Source organism: Xenia sp. Carnegie-2017, unplaced genomic scaffold (genome assembly GCF_021976095.1).
Source record: "Xenia sp. Carnegie-2017 unplaced genomic scaffold, XeniaSp_v1 HiC_scaffold_25, whole genome shotgun sequence".
NCBI lineage: Eukaryota > Metazoa > Cnidaria > Anthozoa > Malacalcyonacea > Xeniidae > Xenia > Xenia sp. Carnegie-2017.
Window position 1 is genome coordinate 3,812,748 of NW_025813488.1, and position 18,280 is coordinate 3,831,027.

General features: G+C 31.8%; 2 protein-coding genes and 1 long non-coding RNA gene across 10 annotated transcripts; 1 reads left to right on the top strand and 2 right to left on the bottom strand.

Moving 5' to 3' along the window:
* Positions 1–1,216: 1,216 nt before the first annotated feature.
* On the top strand, positions 1,217–15,602 carry LOC124452596 (solute carrier family 15 member 4-like). Of its 8 annotated transcripts, XM_047003174.1 has the most exons (8): positions 1,217–1,273; positions 1,345–1,656; positions 4,851–5,119; positions 5,514–5,684; positions 12,266–12,412; positions 13,139–13,539; positions 13,844–14,225; positions 14,454–15,224. In XM_047003174.1, the coding sequence occupies exons 3-8, from the start codon at positions 4,852–4,854 to the stop codon at positions 14,864–14,866; spliced, it is 1,782 nt and encodes a 593-aa protein (XP_046859130.1). In that variant the 5' UTR covers positions 1,217–1,273; positions 1,345–1,656; position 4,851; the 3' UTR covers positions 14,867–15,224. The 8 variants fall into 8 exon arrangements, 7 of the variants coding, with proteins under 7 accessions (XP_046859130.1, XP_046859136.1, XP_046859132.1 ...); XR_006950810.1 differs by lacking the exons at positions 1,217–1,273; positions 12,266–12,412; positions 13,139–13,539; positions 13,844–14,225; positions 14,454–15,224 and adding exons at positions 8,525–8,925; positions 9,358–9,739; positions 9,968–10,356; positions 10,419–10,603 and having other exon boundaries at positions 1,346–1,656; positions 5,514–5,831; XM_047003176.1 differs by lacking the exons at positions 1,217–1,273; positions 1,345–1,656 and adding an exon at positions 4,352–4,402.
* LOC124452617 lies at positions 2,379–3,087 on the bottom strand. Its single transcript, XR_006950814.1, has 2 exons — positions 3,011–3,087; positions 2,379–2,736 (listed from the first exon to the last, which is right to left on the bottom strand). It is a non-coding gene; the product is annotated as an uncharacterized LOC124452617 (long non-coding RNA).
* LOC124452599 (ubiquitin carboxyl-terminal hydrolase MINDY-1-like) lies at positions 15,132–18,256 on the bottom strand. The gene is made up of 8 exons (XM_047003183.1): positions 17,415–18,256; positions 17,206–17,312; positions 16,939–17,132; positions 16,667–16,809; positions 16,177–16,358; positions 15,885–16,040; positions 15,648–15,813; positions 15,132–15,483 (listed from the first exon to the last, which is right to left on the bottom strand). The coding sequence occupies exons 1-8, from the start codon at positions 18,123–18,125 to the stop codon at positions 15,466–15,468; spliced, it is 1,677 nt and encodes a 558-aa protein (XP_046859139.1). The 5' UTR covers positions 18,126–18,256; the 3' UTR covers positions 15,132–15,465.
* Between the last annotated feature and the right edge of the window lie 24 nt (positions 18,257–18,280).

An 18,280-nucleotide genomic window follows, 5' to 3' on the forward strand; every position in this document is an offset into this window, starting at 1 on the left:
TTGAACTACTTTGAACACGTAAATTATGTCGATTGAAAAGCCAATTACACAGTTTACATTGGTCAAAATGAATTTTGAAAATGATGCAAAATATTTCTAATAGAAGTTTGTTAGTTTTATTAATATTTGTTTTTCATTATTCTTTAAATTCGAAGTAGTTTTTCATTCACGTCAAAATTAACGACAACGAATGATAAATATTATATTTTTATTATTGCCACATCTGTGTCTGTTCTTACCACTAAGTTGTCAATAGTCAACGAATTATCACGCTATACTTGTGTCTCGTGATTTCTAACATTCATACTTGAAATTCCAGGCTCATGCTTCAGAATTCCAAAACAAAAATGACCAATAAAATCAATAAATTGTTTTATAAAACGAGCTAAAACCCGTCACCAATTTACGTGTTATGGAATGAAACATAATCCTTAAAAATTACTTAAATCCTGAATATTTACATGTGACGTTCATAAATATGAAGATCGCATTTACTTGATGTAATAACTTCCGTTTATCGAATATCTTAACATTATATATGACTACATTTTTAAATCTAAATGGCAATATCTTGCTTTATTCTTAAAAGAAATCCATGTCTTTTTGTTGGACAAGTTACGTGAAGACGTATTTGAAAGATAAACGGAACGAGAAAAATTGTTATTGTATTTTTTTTTAATTTGTGTCACGAGTTAGTCAGCACACCTTGTGATTTTGTTGTGATGTTTCAAATTTAACATCAATTAACATTTGATAGCTTTTGCATTAACCATAGGTCGCAGGCCGTTCCTGAGGTATAGAAGATATTATTTTGTGTTCATAAACAACGCAAAAAAGATAACTTAAACTACTAACAAATTAATAAATTTTCAGTCTTGTTTATCTTCTTGCAAAGGTATAATTTATATAATGGCTGTATAGTGCATTATGTGCTCCTGTGAATAGTAAACTAATTTGAAATTTTTCTTGAAATTATATTTAAATGGTTTTACTTTTTTGTTTTAAGATGGATAATTCATCAGAAAAATCGAAATCTTCGGAAACATCACCACTACTTCAAGATAATGATTCACCAACGATAAACGATATTGTTGACATAAAACCGTCCAAACCATCCATTTTTACGATTCCAGTCTTATGTATTCTTATCATGGAGCTTTGTGAGAGGTTGACATTTTATGGCATCAATGCAAATCTTGTCTTGTTTGCTTTGAATGCAACCACTTGCAATTTTCTTCCTCGGAAGCGGCCATTTTGTCCTATGTATTTCAAGGTACTGTTGTAACTTGTTATAGAAACCGTTTACATAATGATTATGATACTTTATTTCATTTCGTACAATAGGTCTTTGTTATCTAACTCCAATTATTGGTGGTTGGTATGCAGATTCCAAAGCAGGAAAGTTTGCAACAATACTTGGTGCTGGTGTTGTATATTTGATTGGATCTATTTTGCTTCCTTTGGGATCTATAACTTATAGCAAACCTGAACACAGCAATTGGGCTGCAAGTAGTTTTACAACCAATAAAGTATTTAAAATAACTGTGTATCTTATTGGTTTAATACTCGTTTCAATTGGAACTGGAGGAATTAAATCAAATGTATCACCTTTTGGTGCAGAACAACTATCAAGTCTTGGTCCTTCGGCTATTCAAGGTATGAATGTTGAACAGATAGGCAGAATTAATCTGAATAGTATTCACTTGTGTAAAACATTGAAGGAAAGATTTCGTTTTTGTCTTATTAAGAAATGATAGTGATGAATGAACAACAGAGAACGAAAACAGTCTTTACACTACCTAAAATATAAACTAAGATAACATGTGTCAGTGTAGGTAGTGATGAATGAACAACAGAGAACAAGAACAGTCTTTACACTATCTAAAATATAAACTGAGATAACGTGTGTCAGTGTAGGTAGTGATGAATGAACAACGGAGAATGAGAACAGTCTTAACACTACCGTAAGTGATCCAATCTTGGAACATAAGTATTAAACGTCTCTCACTAATAAACCCTCCATCTCTAATATACACCTCCATCTCTAATAAACACCTCCATCGTTTATCGTGATTGTAACATCTTTGTTATTGTTGATTGTTGGTTGGGTTAAGAAACGATATATTTAGTACAAGTTTTGTTTTCATTTATTCAAACTAAGGTCATGAAAATAATATAAATAGCTATCTCTGTCAAATCCCTCTCATTTATTAAACCGCTCGGTCGTTTATTAGATCATCTTTATTACCTGAAGTAAGTGAAGTTTGTCTGTGTTGTTAGTATTCGTGAATAAAGAATGATAATCTTCATTTTGGTCTTTTTATGTCATTTCCACTGACGTTTTTAAGAAATAAAAAATATAATCATTAACGTGACAATTTGCTTCAATATATTTTATTTGCACAAGAGAATTTTCTTCAGTCATTGAACTTTGATGTCTGTGTTAGAATATTAATTGTCACTGACAACATTTTTTTCTAAAAATTTGTGAGCGTTTTCCAGAAATTTTAAGAGGAATTTCTGCCTTGTGAGTTCCATCTTTGGTTTTTTGCTTTGGATCTTTTCCTGTGTTTTTTCTGCACGTTTTGTCCAGTTGTCACGTTTGTCTTCATTCTCATCACAAAAGAATCCTATGTCACATTTTGTCGCCACGTCAGCTATTATCACGAGTAAAAGGGTTGCAAAGAGAAGCAGTCTGGCCATTTTATGTCAGCTTTATTTCAAAGATCTTGAATTCTGAAATAAACAAGAATTAATATGTGTTATGTTTGAGTATCTCAAATCTCAATCTATTTTAAATGGTTTTAAAATGGATAGTTTTAGTGACTGGAGTCTGGGGCTTTTATCTTATTTATAATAATTTAATGTACCCATGAACAAAGAATTTAAAATTGTGAACTTTATTTATATTAAATCACTTTATCAGTATTTCTATGAAAGTTATAAGTAAATCTATTTTATCTTTATACATATCTTAGGTATTGCTATCAATTCAATGCTTGTTACTTACCATTAAAACTATTGACGATGTTCAAATTTTTCCTCGATAATGTTCTGTTTCAAACTTTTTATATCTTACGACGACTTATTAAATATTAAAATTATTATCAACCAAAAGCTCTAGGATAATTCATATATTAATTAAATGCATTGTGATTGAGATATTTGACTGTATTTAAGTCCATCAATTCGCTGTTGGGTTTAAATCGCTAACAATCTTGTACAATGAATGATTAATTTTCCATTAATTTTCTTTTCTTCTCTATGACATTTGTCTCTGTAATGCTCGTTATTTTCAATATTCCTTCCCTAATCAATGAACTGTCTATAATGGAGACAGATGTTCGCTATATACATACACAAATTTATCAAATATAACGACACTACAAAGTTCAAACAAACCGTATGACTCCAATGCTCAATTAAGCAGACTTGTAAACCTTCCAGTCTTATTATACAACGTAAATAAAAAGTATTGTTGTATATGACATTGATAACAATTAACAACGGTACCCTCTATAAACTTAGGGAAAAAATTTTGCATTATGAAAAGAATTTGATTTTGGAAAAGAGTTAAAATATTCATCAGCGTTTCAATGTTCTTGCAATGTTCATGCTATCATGCAGCTCAACTTCAACTGTATAAACAATTTATCTTCATCGCAATGAATTAAACCTTACTTGTGTGCATGCTTTGTGCTATGTGGCAAGCATTTGTCATGAAATAGGACGGTTGTAACAGGCGCTAATTATTTTGAAGATGTATAACTCTTGTTATAAACTTTTTCCAATCCACTCTAAAACATTGATTACGAAATAGTCAAATAGTCGTTCAAGAATAACCACAATATAAATTAAAAACTGCCCCTTGTGAATGTCGATTATTTTCAAAATCTTAATGCACAATGTTTTTCTTGGTGTAGTTTTCCCAAAGATTCAATAAATAAATGATTTGTTTCAGATTTATTAGAACAGTCTTGGGAAGTATTGGAAAACCAAATAGAATTTATTCAAAAACTGCAGCATATGTATTTGAATCATGCATGATTCAAATTGGATTCAAATATATATAAGTTTTTGTATAAATTATATTTACTTTATTGGCATGGTCAATTCACGTGTATACATAATTGCAAATTGTGTATATCTCGTGATTTTATTTAATTACTGTCGTTTGATCCCAAAGCTTTCACAAAGTTCAAGAACAGACAGGAAAACTTTGAAAATACGGTGAACATATACTGCTGCGATTCAAGTCTGTACTTGAATCGCAGCAGTATATCGCTCATATGATTTGATTGAAATTTCAAGATCTCAAGCTTTCTACATTTACTGAGGTCTATACAAAGATAGCTGCTATATTTATACAGTACTCTGCCGAACTTGTGGTCGCTTTACAAAAGTATGATTTGGACATTTAATGTAACAATCGCTTCGTGATTGGATAAATATATTGTTGTGCATGAAACAAGCTATTCAATGAATATTTTGTATAACCCTTGTTTCTTTATATGAGTGTCAGAGGACAAAGTACATCATCTCTGGAATTATATTTTGGTTCCACGACTTTCAGTGTTTGGCAAATTAATTGACTGCCATCTGAAGACCTTAGTTCGTCACGTTAGTGCACCCTGATACTATAGTTTTTACTTACCTGTGGGTTATGGGAGTTTTAGACTTTTCACGTTCAGCTAAAACGCTTGTCGAAATTCAATCTATAAATACCGTATGCAATGAGTAAATTGGCTCAAATATTTATTTCTCTTAATTCAAATCTCTTGAAATTAGGAAAAGCTTGTACATTTTTGATAATTAATTGTTCTTGAATTTTTTTTCTTCATTTTATCTAGCATGGATAATTCATCAGAAAAATCGAGATCTTTAGAAAGATTCCCACTACTTCAAGATAAAGATTCACCAACGATAAACGATATTGTTGACATAAAACCGTCGAAACCATCCATTTTTACGATTCCTGTCATATGTATTCTTATCATGGAGCTTTGTGAGAGGTTGACGTTTTATGCCATCAATGCAAATCTTTTTCTTTTTTCTACTGACGTCAACCATTTAGACTTCAGCTCTGAAGTAGCAATTATTATTGCGACAGTATTTACAGGTAAACAATTTTGACTGTTTAGTTGTTTTCAGTTTATGTATGTTTTGTGTTTAGTCATAAGAAGATTACATTAAAATTTCATATTATACCTTTGAATTGCAAAATATATACGTTAATCAAAAATATTTTCTTCAAACTCTCTAAATAAATATATGCACTTTGGCTACATATAAAATTGTCATACTCTGGTTAAGTTTCATTGAAAGACATCAGATTTGTTTTTTAATTAAAAAAACACTAATTTATAATTGCAAAGTTTCTGTTGGGTTCTTCAAGTTTTTATGAAATAGTTCATAAAAAAAGATAACGTGTGAAAATTTCAATTACTTTATGTAGTTTGTGCATATACTGTTTGTAATTAATTTTCTTAATTCTTGTATGCTTCATCCACTAGGTCTTTGTTATCTAACTCCAATTATTGGTGGTTGGTATGCAGATTCCAAAGCAGGAAAGTTTGCAACAATACTTGGTGCTGGTGTCATATATTTGATTGGATCTATTTTGCTTCCGTTGGGATCAATAACTTATAACAACTCTGAAACTGAACACAGCAATTGGGCTGCAAGTAAATTTACAACCAATAAAGTATTTAAAAGAACTGTGTATCTTATTGGTTTAATACTCGTTTCAATTGGAACTGGAGGAATTAAATCAAATGTATCACCTTTTGGTGCAGAACAACTGTCAAGTCTTGGTTCTTCGGCTATTCAAGGTACGAAAGTTGAGCAGATATTACTCGTTCATGTAACATTCTTCATGTAAACTATCATTAAGATGAAATGTGCATGTAAGAAGCACTTGTGTGGAGATGAATGAACAACTGGGAATGAGAACAGTCTTTATACTATCTAAAATATAAACTAAGATAACGTGTGTCAGTGTAGGTAGTGATGAATGAACAATAGAGAACGAAAACAGTTTTTGCACTACCTAAAATATAAACTAAGATAACGTGTGTCAGTGTAGATAGTGATGAATGAACAACTGAGAACGAAAACAGTCTTTACACTACCTAAAATATAAACTAAGATAACGTGTGTCAGTGTAGGTAATGATGAATGACAACAGAGAACGAAAACAGTTTTACACTACCTAAAAATTAAACTAAGATAACATGTGTCAGTGTAGGTAGTGATGAATGAACAACAGAGAACAAAACAATCTTTACACTACCTAAAATATAATCTAAGATAACGTGTGTCAATGTAGGTAGTGATGAATGAACAACAGAGAACAAGAACAGTCTTTACACTACCTAAAATATAAACTAAGATAACATGTGTCAGTGTAGGTAGTGATGAATGAACAACAGAGAACAAAAACAATCTTTACACTACCTAAAATATAATCTAAGATAACGTGTCAATGTAGGTAGTGATGAATGAACAACAGAGAACAAGAACAGTCTTTACACTACCTAAAATATAAACTAAGATAACGTGTGTCAGTGTAGGTAGTGATGAATGAACAACAGAGAACAAGGACAGTCTTTACACTACCTAAAATATAAACTAAGATAACGTGTGTCAGTGTAGGTAGTGATGAATGAACAACAGAGAACAAAAACAATCTTTACACTATCTAAAATATAAACTAAGATAACGTGTGTCAGTGTAGGTAGTGATGAATGAACAATAGAGAACGAAAACAGTTTTTGCACTACCTAAAATATAAACTAAGATAACGTGTGTCAGTGTAGATAGTGATGAATGAACAACTGAGAACGAAAACAGTCTTTACACTACCTAAAATATAAACTAAGATAACGTGTGTCAGTGTAGGTAATGATGAATGACAACAGAGAACGAAAACAGTTTTTACACTACCTAAAATTTAAACTAAGATAACATGTGTCAGTGTAGGTAGTGATGAATGAACAACAGAGAACAAAAACAATCTTTACACTACCTAAAATATAATCTAAGATAACGTGTGTCAATGTAGGTAGTGATGAATGAACAACAGAGAACAAGAACAGTCTTTACACTACCTAAAATATAATCTAAGATAACGTGTGTCAGTGTAGGTAGTGATGAATGAACAACAGAGAACAAGAACAGTCTTTACACTACCTAAAATATAAACTAAGATAACATGTGTCAGTGTAGGTAGTGATGAATGAACAACAGAGAACAAAACATCTTTACACTACCTAAAATATAAACTAAGATAACGTGTGTCAGTGTAGGTAGTGATGAATGAACAACAGAGAACAAGAACAGTCTTTACACTACCTAAAATATAAACTAAGATAACGTGTGTCAGTGTAGGTAGTGATGAATGAACAACAGAGAACAAGGACAGTCTTTACACTACCTAAAATATAAACTAAGATAACGTGTGTCAATGTAGGTAGTGATGAATGAACAACAGAGAACAAGAACAGTCTTTACACTACCTAAAATATAAACTAAGATAACGTGTGTCAGTGTAGGTAGTGATGAATGAACAATAGAGAACGAAAACAGTTTTACACTACCTAAAATATAAACTAAGATAACGTGTGTCAGTGTAGATAGTGATGAATGAACAACAGAGAACGAAAACAGTCTTTACACTACCTAAAATATAAACTAAGATAACGTGTGTCAGTGTAGGTAATGATGAATGACAACAGAGAACGAAAACAGTTTTTACACTACCTAAAATTTAAACTAAGATAACATGTGTCAGTGTAGGTAGTGATGAATGAACAACAGAGAACAAAACAATCTTTACACTACCTAAAATATAATCTAAGATAACGTGTGTCAATGTAGGTAGTGATGAATGAACAACAGAGAACAAGAACAGTCTTTACACTACCTAAAATATAATCTAAGATAACGTGTGTCAGTGTAGGTAGTGATGAATGAACAACAGAGAACAAGAACAGTCTTTACACTACCTAAAATATAATCTAAGATATTATGTGTCAGTGTAGGTAGTGATGAATGAACAACAGAGAACAAAAACAATCTTTACACTACCTAAAATATAATCTAAGATAACGTGTGTCAATGTAGGTAGTGATGAATGAACAACAGAGAACAAGAACAGTCTTTACACTACCTAAAATATAAACTAAGATAACGTGTGTCAGTGTAGGTAGTGATGAATGAACAACAGAGAACAAGGACAGTCTTTACACTACCTAAAATATAAACTAAGATAACGTGTGTCAATGTAGGTAGTGATGAATGAACAACAGAGAACAAGAACAGTCTTTACACTACCTAAAATATAAACTAAGATAACGTGTGTCAGTGTAGGTAGTGATGAATGACAACAGAGGACGAAAACAGTTTTTACACTACCTAAAATTCAAATTTTACCATATAAGTTGTTTGTGTTTGTTGGATGAGTGAAAAGAGAAGAACAAATCGTGTTTCGTTAATGTAATTTGTTTTATGTTTACTTTCATAGCTTTTTTCAACTGGTTTTATTGGATTGTAACCTTTGGAGCAATGCTTGCGATAGCTGTTGCTTCATATGTCCAACAAGATATTTCCTATTTTTTTGGATACTTGATTCCGGTGGTGACGCTTCTTCTTTCCATCCTGGTTTTTCTTTTGGGGCGAAAAAGATACATTATTCGTCCTCCAACGGGTAGCGTTCTTACTACAACCTTTAAAATAGTACGAGAGGCGATTAAACGATCTCTGAGGCCATCTCTGTCGAGTTCTTTTGTAAATCATTGGTTGGACCGAGCAAAAATGTGTTTTGGTGGATCTTACAGCAGTTGGGAAGTTGAAGATGTGAAAACAGTGTACAGATTGTTGCCGATTTTCGCGTCTTTTATCGTATATTGGATGGTGTTTTCACAGGTTTCTGTATTAAATTTAACTCATACCTGTTTCCTTATTCCTTTATTCATAATTCTTGTTTTTGAACAGTTAAGACTTGGAATTTGCTCTTTATATGTAGCTATGTAGTTGCAAAGACCAACGGGCAGTGTTTTTTAGAGCATTTTACAGCAAAAGTAACTAGTTTCAAATCTTAATGGGCAATATGCATACAACCATTCATATATGTCATGAAATTTTGACGAGTACGCTACCATTGAAGTAAACATTAGTTACTAGAGTTTGGGAGACGAAACTAACTTAACGAAACATTTGAAAAACGAGTTTACGTGCTTTTTAAATCTTGTGATCGAAACATCCAATGCAAAAACCCAAATGCTGCATGGTTTTGATTTTACCAAGCAATGGTGAAGAAGTAATTGAAGTTAAAATGATATTTTATCTTTGCTGTAGATAAGTTCAACGATGGTTTTTCAAGCAAAGTATATGGATATAAAACTTGGTCAGTTTGAAATTCCCATCGCGTATCTGTGTCTTGTTAACACAGTATCTGTTTTATTAATTATACCTGTTATGGATAAAGTTGTCTATCCACTTTTGGGTTATTTCAATATCCATCTCAGTCAATTACAACGCATCGGTATTGGCATGTTGATAGCCACTGCTAGTATGGCGTGTGCTGGGGGGATAGAAGTGTATCGTAAGGATCATTGTTGTATACCACAAGAAAGACATGGTGAAGATAAGCCGTTAAATGTCTCTGATGCCAGCATATTTTATCAAGTGCCTCAATATTTTTTGATTGGTCTGAGTGAAGTGTTTTCAAGTATTTCAGGTATGGACGATTTAAAACTTTAAGATAAAAAATAACATTAAATTAATGATTTCTTACGTACTGTCTTCACTATTACATATTTATAAGGAGATCAACTTCGTTGATTTTTTAGTACCATCAGTATCACAGATTAAGAGTCCATTGATTGTTAATGCAGCTTCATTATTCAAGTTCTTCCACATTCAACAAATTTTACTTAACTACGATGATCTTCTAAATTTGTTTCAGGTTTAGAATTGGCTTTTACTGAAGCTCCAAAATCTCTACAAGGTGTTGTGATGGGAGTTTATCTTTTCTCTACAGGACTTGGTGTAATGTTCGGCGCAGTTCTTGTTCTTATTATCAATGCAATTACAGGAAGTAGTAACGAAAAAGACAAATGGTTTCCAAGTAAGACGAACATCAACAAAGGCAAATTGGAAAACTATTTTTTTCTGCTTGCTGTCTTAATGTTTCTCAACTTTGTTTTGTATGTTTTTTTTGCCTTAAATTATAACAAGAAAAAGGAATTGGCCGCGAAAACGATGGAAAATAATGATAAAACACCGGAATACGTAACTTAAAATCCCCAAGCCATTGGTAATGTAGAAAGCAGTCAATCTTGTGTACAATGTGCTGTAAGTTGTTTTTTTCTCATTAATTGAAGGTTTTTTGTTTCAATTTGTTCGTTTTGTTTTAGTCTAGGTTTCACTGTTATGATGTTCCTTTGAACACTTTGACTAGTGGATTTTAGTAATTTAACTCATATTGCATTTTGTATGAATACATCCGCCATTGTCTATCGAAAAATCTTATATGGTGTGATAATCATGTCAAATTTGATAATTTTCAAATGTTGTAAAAAATTGGAAAGTCTACTTAAAAGCACGTGGTGTTATATTTAGCTGCTAGTCTAACGAGGGAAACGGGAAACCGCCGAGTGCAGGGAAGGGAGGGGGCCATACCCACTGAGAGGAAGAAAGATGGGGAAATACCCACCGAGAGGAGCACAGGTGCGGCCTAACCCCCCTGTCCTATTTGAACTACTTTGAACACGTAAATTATGTCGATTGAAAAGCCAATTACACAGTTTACATTGGTCAAAATGAATTTTGAAAATGATGCAAAATATTTCTAATAGAAGTTTGTTAGTTTTATTAATATTTGTTTTTCATTATTCTTTAAATTCGAAGTAGTTTTTCATTCACGTCAAAATTAACGACAACGAATGATAAATATTATATTTTTATTATTGCCACATCTGTGTCTGTTCTTACCACTAAGTTGTCAATATTCAACGAATTATCACGCTATACTTGTGTCTCGTGATTTCTAACATTCATACTTGAAATTCCAGGCTCATGCTTCAGAATTCCAAAACAAAAATGACCAATAAAATCAATAAATTGTTTTATAAAACGAGCTAAAACCCGTCACCAATTTACGTGTTATGGAATGAAACATAATCCTTAAAAATTACTTAAATCCTGAATATTTACATGTGACGTTCATAAATATGAAGATCGCATTTACTTGATGTAATAACTTCCGTTTATCGACTATCTTAACATCATATATGACTACATTTTTAAATCTAAATGGCAATATCTTGCTTTATTCTTAAAAGAAATCCATGTCTTTTTGTTGGACAAGTTACGTGAAGACGTATTTGAAAGATAAACGGAACGAGAAAAAATTGTTATTGTATTTTTTTTTAATTTGTGTCACGAGTTAGTCAGCACACCTTGTGATTTTGTTGTGATGTTTCAAATTTAACATCAATTAACATTTGATAGCTTTTGCATTAACCATAGGTCGCAGGCCGTTCCTGAGGTATAGAAGATATTATTTTGTGTTCATAAACAACGCAAAAAAGATAACTTAAACTACTAACAAATTAATAAATTTTCAGTCTTGTTTATCTTCTTGCAAAGGTATAATTTATACAATGGCTGTATAGTGCATTATGTGCTCCTGTGAATAGTAAACTAATTTGAAATTTTTCTTGAAATTATATTTAATTGGTTTTACTTTTTTGTTTTAAGATGGATAATTCATCAGAAAAATCGAGATCTTCAGAAACATCACCACTACTTCAAGATAATGATTCACCAGCGATAAACGATATTGTTGACATAAAACCGTCCAAACCATCCATTTTTACGGTTCCAGTCTTATGTATTCTTATCATGGAGCTTTGTGAGAGGTTGACATTTTATGGCATCAATGCAAATCTTGTCTTGTTTGCTTTGAATGGCAACCACTTGCAATTTTCTTCCTCGGAAGCGGCCATTTTGTCCTATGTATTTCAAGGTACTGTTGTAACTTGTTATAGAAACCGTTTACATAATGATTATGATACTTTATTTCATTTCGTACTAGGTCTTTGTTATCTAACTCCAATTATTGGTGGTTGGTATGCAGATTCCAAAGCAGGAAAGTTTGCAACAATACTTGGTGCTGGTGTTGTATATTTGATTGGATCTATTTTGCTTCCGTTGGGATCTATAACTTATAGCAAACCTGAACACAGCAATTGGGCTGCAAGTAGTTTTACAACCAATAAAGTATTTAAAATAACTGTGTATCTTACTGGTTTAATACTCGTTTCAATTGGAACTGGAGGAATTAAATCAAATGTATCACCTTTTGGTGCAGAACAACTATCAAGTCTTGGTCCTTCGGCTATTCAAGGTATGAACGTTAAACAGATAGGCAGAATTAATCTGAATAGTATTCACTTGTGTAAAACATTGAAGGAAAGATTTCGTTTTTGTCTTATTAAGAAATGATAGTGATGAATGAACAACAGAGAACGAAAACAGTCTTTACACTACCTAAAATATAAACTAAGATAACGTGTGTCAGTGTAGGTAGTGATGAATGAACAACAGAGAACGAAAACAGTCTTTACACTACCTAAAATATAAACTAAGATAACATGTGTCAGTGTAGGTAGTGATAAATGAACAACAGAGAACAAGAACAAATTTTACACTGTCTAAAATATAAACTAAGATAACATGTGTCAGTGTAGGTAGTGATGAATGAACAACAGAGAACAAGAACAGTCTTTACACTACCTAAAATATAAACTAAGATAACGTGTGTCAGTGTAGGTAGTGATGAATGAACAACAGAGAACGAAAACAGTCTTTACACTACCTAAAATATAAACTAAGATAACATGTGTCAGTGTAGGTAATGAGGTAATGATGAATGAACAACAGAGAACAAAAACAGTCTTTACACTACCTAAAATATAAACTAACATAACGTGTGTCAGTGTAGGTAATGATGAATGAACAACAGAGAACGAAAACAGTCTTTACACTACCTAAAATATAAACTAAGATAACGTTTGTCAGTGTCATGCACTTTATTTCTACAAAAATCAGCATTTTTTATTACCTTTTGTAGCGTTCTTCAACTGGTTTTATTGGTTTATAAATATTGGAGCACTTATCGCTTTTACGCTAGTTGTATATGTCCAACAAGATTTTTCCTACTTTTTTGGATATTTGATTCCAGTGGTAACGCTTCTTCTTTCCATCCTGGTTTTTCTTTTGGGGCGAAAAAGATACATTATTCGTCCTCCAACTGGTAGCGTTCTTACTACAACCTTTAAAATAGTACGAGAGGCGATTAAACGATCTCGGAGGCCATCTCTGTCGAGTTCTTTTGTAAATCATTGGTTGGACCGAGCAAAAATGTGTTTTGGTGGTTCTTACAGCAGTTGGGAAGTTGAAGATGTGAAAAAAGTGTACAGATTGTTGCCGATTTTCGCGTCTTTTATCGTTTATTGGATGGTGTATGCACAGGTTTGTGTAAATTTAGTGTAATTCACAGATTTTATACAAGTAAGATGAATGATCATCAATGTATTCTTCTAAGGACATTCAATAAAAATTTAATCAATGATAAACGTTATTGTGTAAAGTCATTGATGTCTCACGTTTTTTGCCTGGAAATCACATGACCATAAAATTTGTCTTTATAAACATACGTTTTCTATTGAGAAAACAAGACTTTAATTTCCTCATTTCCAAATTATCAGCGTTTATTTAGAAAGCAAAAATACGGCTATGATTATGATATTTCTTTTGTTTTATACTTTTTCCGTAGATGAGCACCTCAATGGTCTTTCAAGGAAAGTACATGGATATTAAACTTGGTCGGTTACAAATTCCAGTCGCCTGTCTCTCTCTTCTTGATACTCTTGGTGTTTTATTAATTATACCTGTTATGGAGAAAATTGTCTATCCACTTTTGGGTTATTTCAATATCCATCTCAGTCAATTACAACGCATCGGTATTGGCATGTTGATAGCCACTGCTAGTATGGCGTGTGCTGGGGGGATAGAAGTGTATCGTAAGGATCATTGTTGTATACCACAAGAAAGACATGGTGAAGATAAGCCGTTAAATGTCTCTGATGCCAGCATATTTTATCAAGTGCCTCAATATTTTTTGATTGGTCTGAGTGAAGTGTTTTCAAGTATTTCAGGTATGGACGATTTAAAACTTTAAGATAAAAAATAACATTAAATTAATGATTTCTTACGTACTGTCTTCACTATTACATATTTATAATGAGATCAACTTCGTTGATTTTTTAGCACCATCAGTATCACAGATTAAGAATCCATTGATTGTTAATGCAGCTTCATTATTCAAGTTCTTCTACATTCAACAAATTTTACTTAACTACGATGATCTTCTAAATTTGTTTCAGGTTTAGAATTGGCTTTTACTGAAGCTCCAAAATCTCTACAAGGTGTTGTGATGGGAGTTTATCTTTTCTCTACAGGACTTGGTACAATGTTTGGCGCAGTTCTTGTTCTTATTATCAATGCAATTACAGGAAGTAGTAACGGAAAAAACAAATGGTTTCCAAGTGAGACGGACATCAACAAAGGCAAATTGGAAAACTATTTTTTTCTGCTTGCTGTTTTAATGTTTCTCAACTTTGTTTTGTATGTTTTTTTGGCTATAAATTATAAAAAGAAAAAGGAATCGGCCGCGAAAACTTTGGAAAATGGCAATAAAACACCGGAATATGTTACAGAGGATCCCCTACCAATTGAAAAGAATGCTTTTGAAAACTCCTTGTCTTCTAAAAAGAATTATGAACGAGTGTCTCCTTAGATCTCTACTTCAACTAAATAACTTAATTTTTGATAATCAATTTTTAGGTATTGACACATATAGGTAAATGACAAAAGATCACTACGACGAAGTTGATTGTAAAAAAAATTGTGGCAAATCGATTTTATCATATTCTTTTTTGCGAGAGGATAAACAAAAAATTATTTTGTGAAGGCATTTGACGAAACAATGAGAACGTGAAATTCTAATTTGATAAAGGTAAAACTACCTTCAACAGTTTCTAGAACAGTATATATTGACAAAATTTGAACCAATGATTTGACCAATGTTTTAATTACCGTCAACAGTCTTTTGTATTGCAGTTTAAAATGATCATAAAGATGAAAATTATAACATAGATAGTCGTGTTCGGATTATTTTATTATGTGAAAATTTTTCTTATTGTAAACACATTGAATATTTTCATAGTATTAAATATGATTATTTTTGCATTAATTCAGCTTCTGTTATTTGACGCTAAACTATACAGTAAAACTACACTAACACTAGCACTTCCAATTTTGGCTTTGCTTTCTTTTATTGGTAGTTTGTTCGGTTTTCAAAATCCATCACAATGTTAATTTCAGTCCATGACTTCGTTAAATGATGACACAGTTCTAAAATTGAAATTAATTGTATTGAAATAAGAAAAATCCTTCCACTACATTATGAATAGTTGTACAAACGCCATTGATACATGCACTAGGCACAACGCTCAATAAATATAGTTAGTTCAGTCTATGTGTTCTGTTATTTTTAATCCTGTATAACTTTAACTCACTGATCGATTTTGTCTTCCAACATTAACATCATTTACATGAGGGGTTAAAGGTGAAGATGTTTGACGACGATCTGCTCTTCTCGCCGGCAAATGTTGCTGTTGTTCTCTTTGTCTTAATGTTGTTTGTCGATTTTCCTCTTCTTGTAGCTCAATGGCGTATTGTCTACTGCAAAAGATGAAAAAAATAGCTGCCATTTTGCAATAGTTCGAGTGAAGGAAAAACATTTTTTGTCTTACTCGTAAACTTCTTGTTCTCTGAGTGCAACATTTGAAGAATAAAAATCCACATTGATTTCTTCAGAAGGTTGTCTATTTTCTCCTGGTTCTAGTTGGACGTTTGATTGAGTTTGCATTATTTGTTGCTCTTTTGATAACGACAAAGCAAGCATAAGACTAAATAAATGAAAGATAATGGAATCATAAAGGAAACTAAGAAAAATTAAAAACTTATTTTCTACTGAATATGTAACTTTACAAATTATGTTTTTTTACAGATAAAGGATTATCTTCTATTTGATTTCATCCTTACTCTTCATCTTCTTGTGAAAGTGTTTCTCTGGTGACAGAAGCATTCTCATCACTGCGTAGGTTTGTCTTTTTAAAATTGTCATCGACAAATATTCCGTCGCCATCAACATTGCATAAAATTTGCCAAACTATTTTCTCTTCTGTTAAGAAACCATGGTCAGTCAATAGAACAAATAATTCGCCCTGAAAAAGTTTTGGAAATATTTTATATGACACATGTTATCTTAGTTTATATTTTAGGTAGTGTAAAGACTGTTCTTGTTCTCTGTTCTTCATTCATCACTACCTACAGTGACACACGTTATCTTAGTTTATATTTTAGGTAGTGTAAAGACTGTTCTTGTTCTCTGTTGTTCATTCATCACTACCTACAGTGACACACGTTATCTTGGTTTATATTTTAGGTAGTGTGAAGACAGTTCTTGTTCTCTGTTCTTCATTCATCAATTTATGTTATAAATCTAATTATCTAAGATCAGTTTTCTAATCACCTTGTATTTGTATAATGTATTGAAATGATTATTTCTGAAGAAGACACATAATTCATCATCTTTCATTTTGGCATTTAATTCACAAACCCCATGACATGTAAGTTGATTAGCTGTTTGATCCAAAAATGATTCTGCTAAATACCCTGCAAAAAAATATATAAGTATGAGGTTATTATTAAATAATTAGGTATTATCGTAACATTTTTTTAAAGTTCCAACACCAAAACTTCAATACATAGTTTTTAAGATGAGTTTCATATAAAGAAACAAACCTTCTAATGACAGCTGGCTGTTATCGTCTGTTTCTTTGCTGGCAACAATTTTCTCAACAAGTTGATTATAGCTCAGATTTCCTATAGCTTTCCTGAACTCAATATTTTGAGGATCAAGTAACCAACCATGATAAAGATGAATATTCAACAAATCAAATATGACACATTCCGGGGTGAATTCAAATTCGTTAACCCTTAAGTAAACAAATGACAAAAGTATAAGTTACAGTAAAGATAGAAAACTAATAAATAACCATTTAATCTCACCCAGTGAATTTAACATTAACATCAAGGCCAGTTGTAAGTTTTGGTAAAATGCTTAACGCATCTTGCATATTTTGCTCAAAATTTCTTTGAGCAGCTTCATTCATGTTCTAGAAGATAATGAATATTATTTAAAATTACAACATTTCATACACATCCAGAAACATCATCTTAACTATTGCATTATCATAATGATAAGATAATTAAAACACCTTGGGAATTTCTTCAAGAAAAACATCACCAAGATAATCCATTAGTTCCTGTGTTGTAACCATTTCCTGTTTTGATGGAAAACATAACACTCTTCTGAGTAAAAGAATATTGATTATTGCTAGTAATGGACATGGTCCATTATCATTTTGGGTAACAATTGCAGTTCTAATTCCTTTCCAAAGGATCCATTTGATAAAATATGGACTAGCATTGCTGTTTTCATTATTATCTTGTTGATTTAGGCAGCTGTTTGAACTTTCAATGTTGGTTCTAATAGAATTTGATGTTGTGTTACCAAGTTCATTTTCATCATTTTTTTTGGAAGAAAAATCTGTTGTTTTAATAGAATCCAACTCTGAATCTTTCTCTTGCACTATTTTATCTATGTTTGAATTTGCGACAGATGTCATTTCATTTTCATTTTCATTTTTATATGCTTCACCAACAGGTCCTGTAGGATCCAATTTCTCCCCACAATCTGCATTCGAATTGCTTAAAATTGTCTCCCTAGATTTAACTAAAAGCGAGGCATTTTTTTCAGAATCTGGTGACTTTGACGTCTCTACAGTTATGCTTTCTTTCACCGTATTTGAATAAGGACAGTTCAAATCTTTATTTAATGAAAAATCATCGGCTTCGTTATGTACTTTCTTGTCTTGAGCAGAATTATTCGTTTCTTGGCATTCTTCTGATTTTGCATTGCTTTCCATATTTAATTCACTAATACAAAAAACATTTAAATTTATTTCTAATCACAGAAATTGGAAAGAAATTTGAGAAAAACTTCAGAAAGTTAAGAAAGTTTCTCTGGGTTTTTCATAGTGGATTTTAATTGGGATTCAGGAATGTACTCTGATCTTAGTAT

What these genes read in the sequence shown, in the direction of transcription:
- LOC124452596 (XM_047003174.1), top strand. Translation starts at nt 4,852, where the DNA reads ATGGATAATTCATCAGAAAAATCGAGATCTTTAGAAAGATTCCCACTA. An exon ending in ACACAGCAATTGGGCTGCAA is followed by an intron (nt 5,685 to 12,265) that starts GTAAATTTACAA and finishes ATTGGGCTGCAA; the next exon opens with GTAGTTTTACAACCAATAAA. An exon ending in TGGTCCTTCGGCTATTCAAG is followed by an intron (nt 12,413 to 13,138) that starts GTATGAACGTTA and finishes TACCTTTTGTAG; the next exon opens with CGTTCTTCAACTGGTTTTAT.
- LOC124452599 (XM_047003183.1), bottom strand. Translation starts at nt 18,125, where the DNA reads ATGGAAAGCAATGCAAAATCAGAAGAATGCCAAGAAACGAATAATTCT. An exon ending in GTTAATGTTAAATTCACTGG is followed by an intron (nt 17,133 to 17,205) that starts GTGAGATTAAAT and finishes TGTTTACTTAAG; the next exon opens with GGTTAACGAATTTGAATTCA. An exon ending in CAGCCAGCTGTCATTAGAAG is followed by an intron (nt 16,810 to 16,938) that starts GTTTGTTTCTTT and finishes ATTTTTTTGCAG; the next exon opens with GGTATTTAGCAGAATCATTT.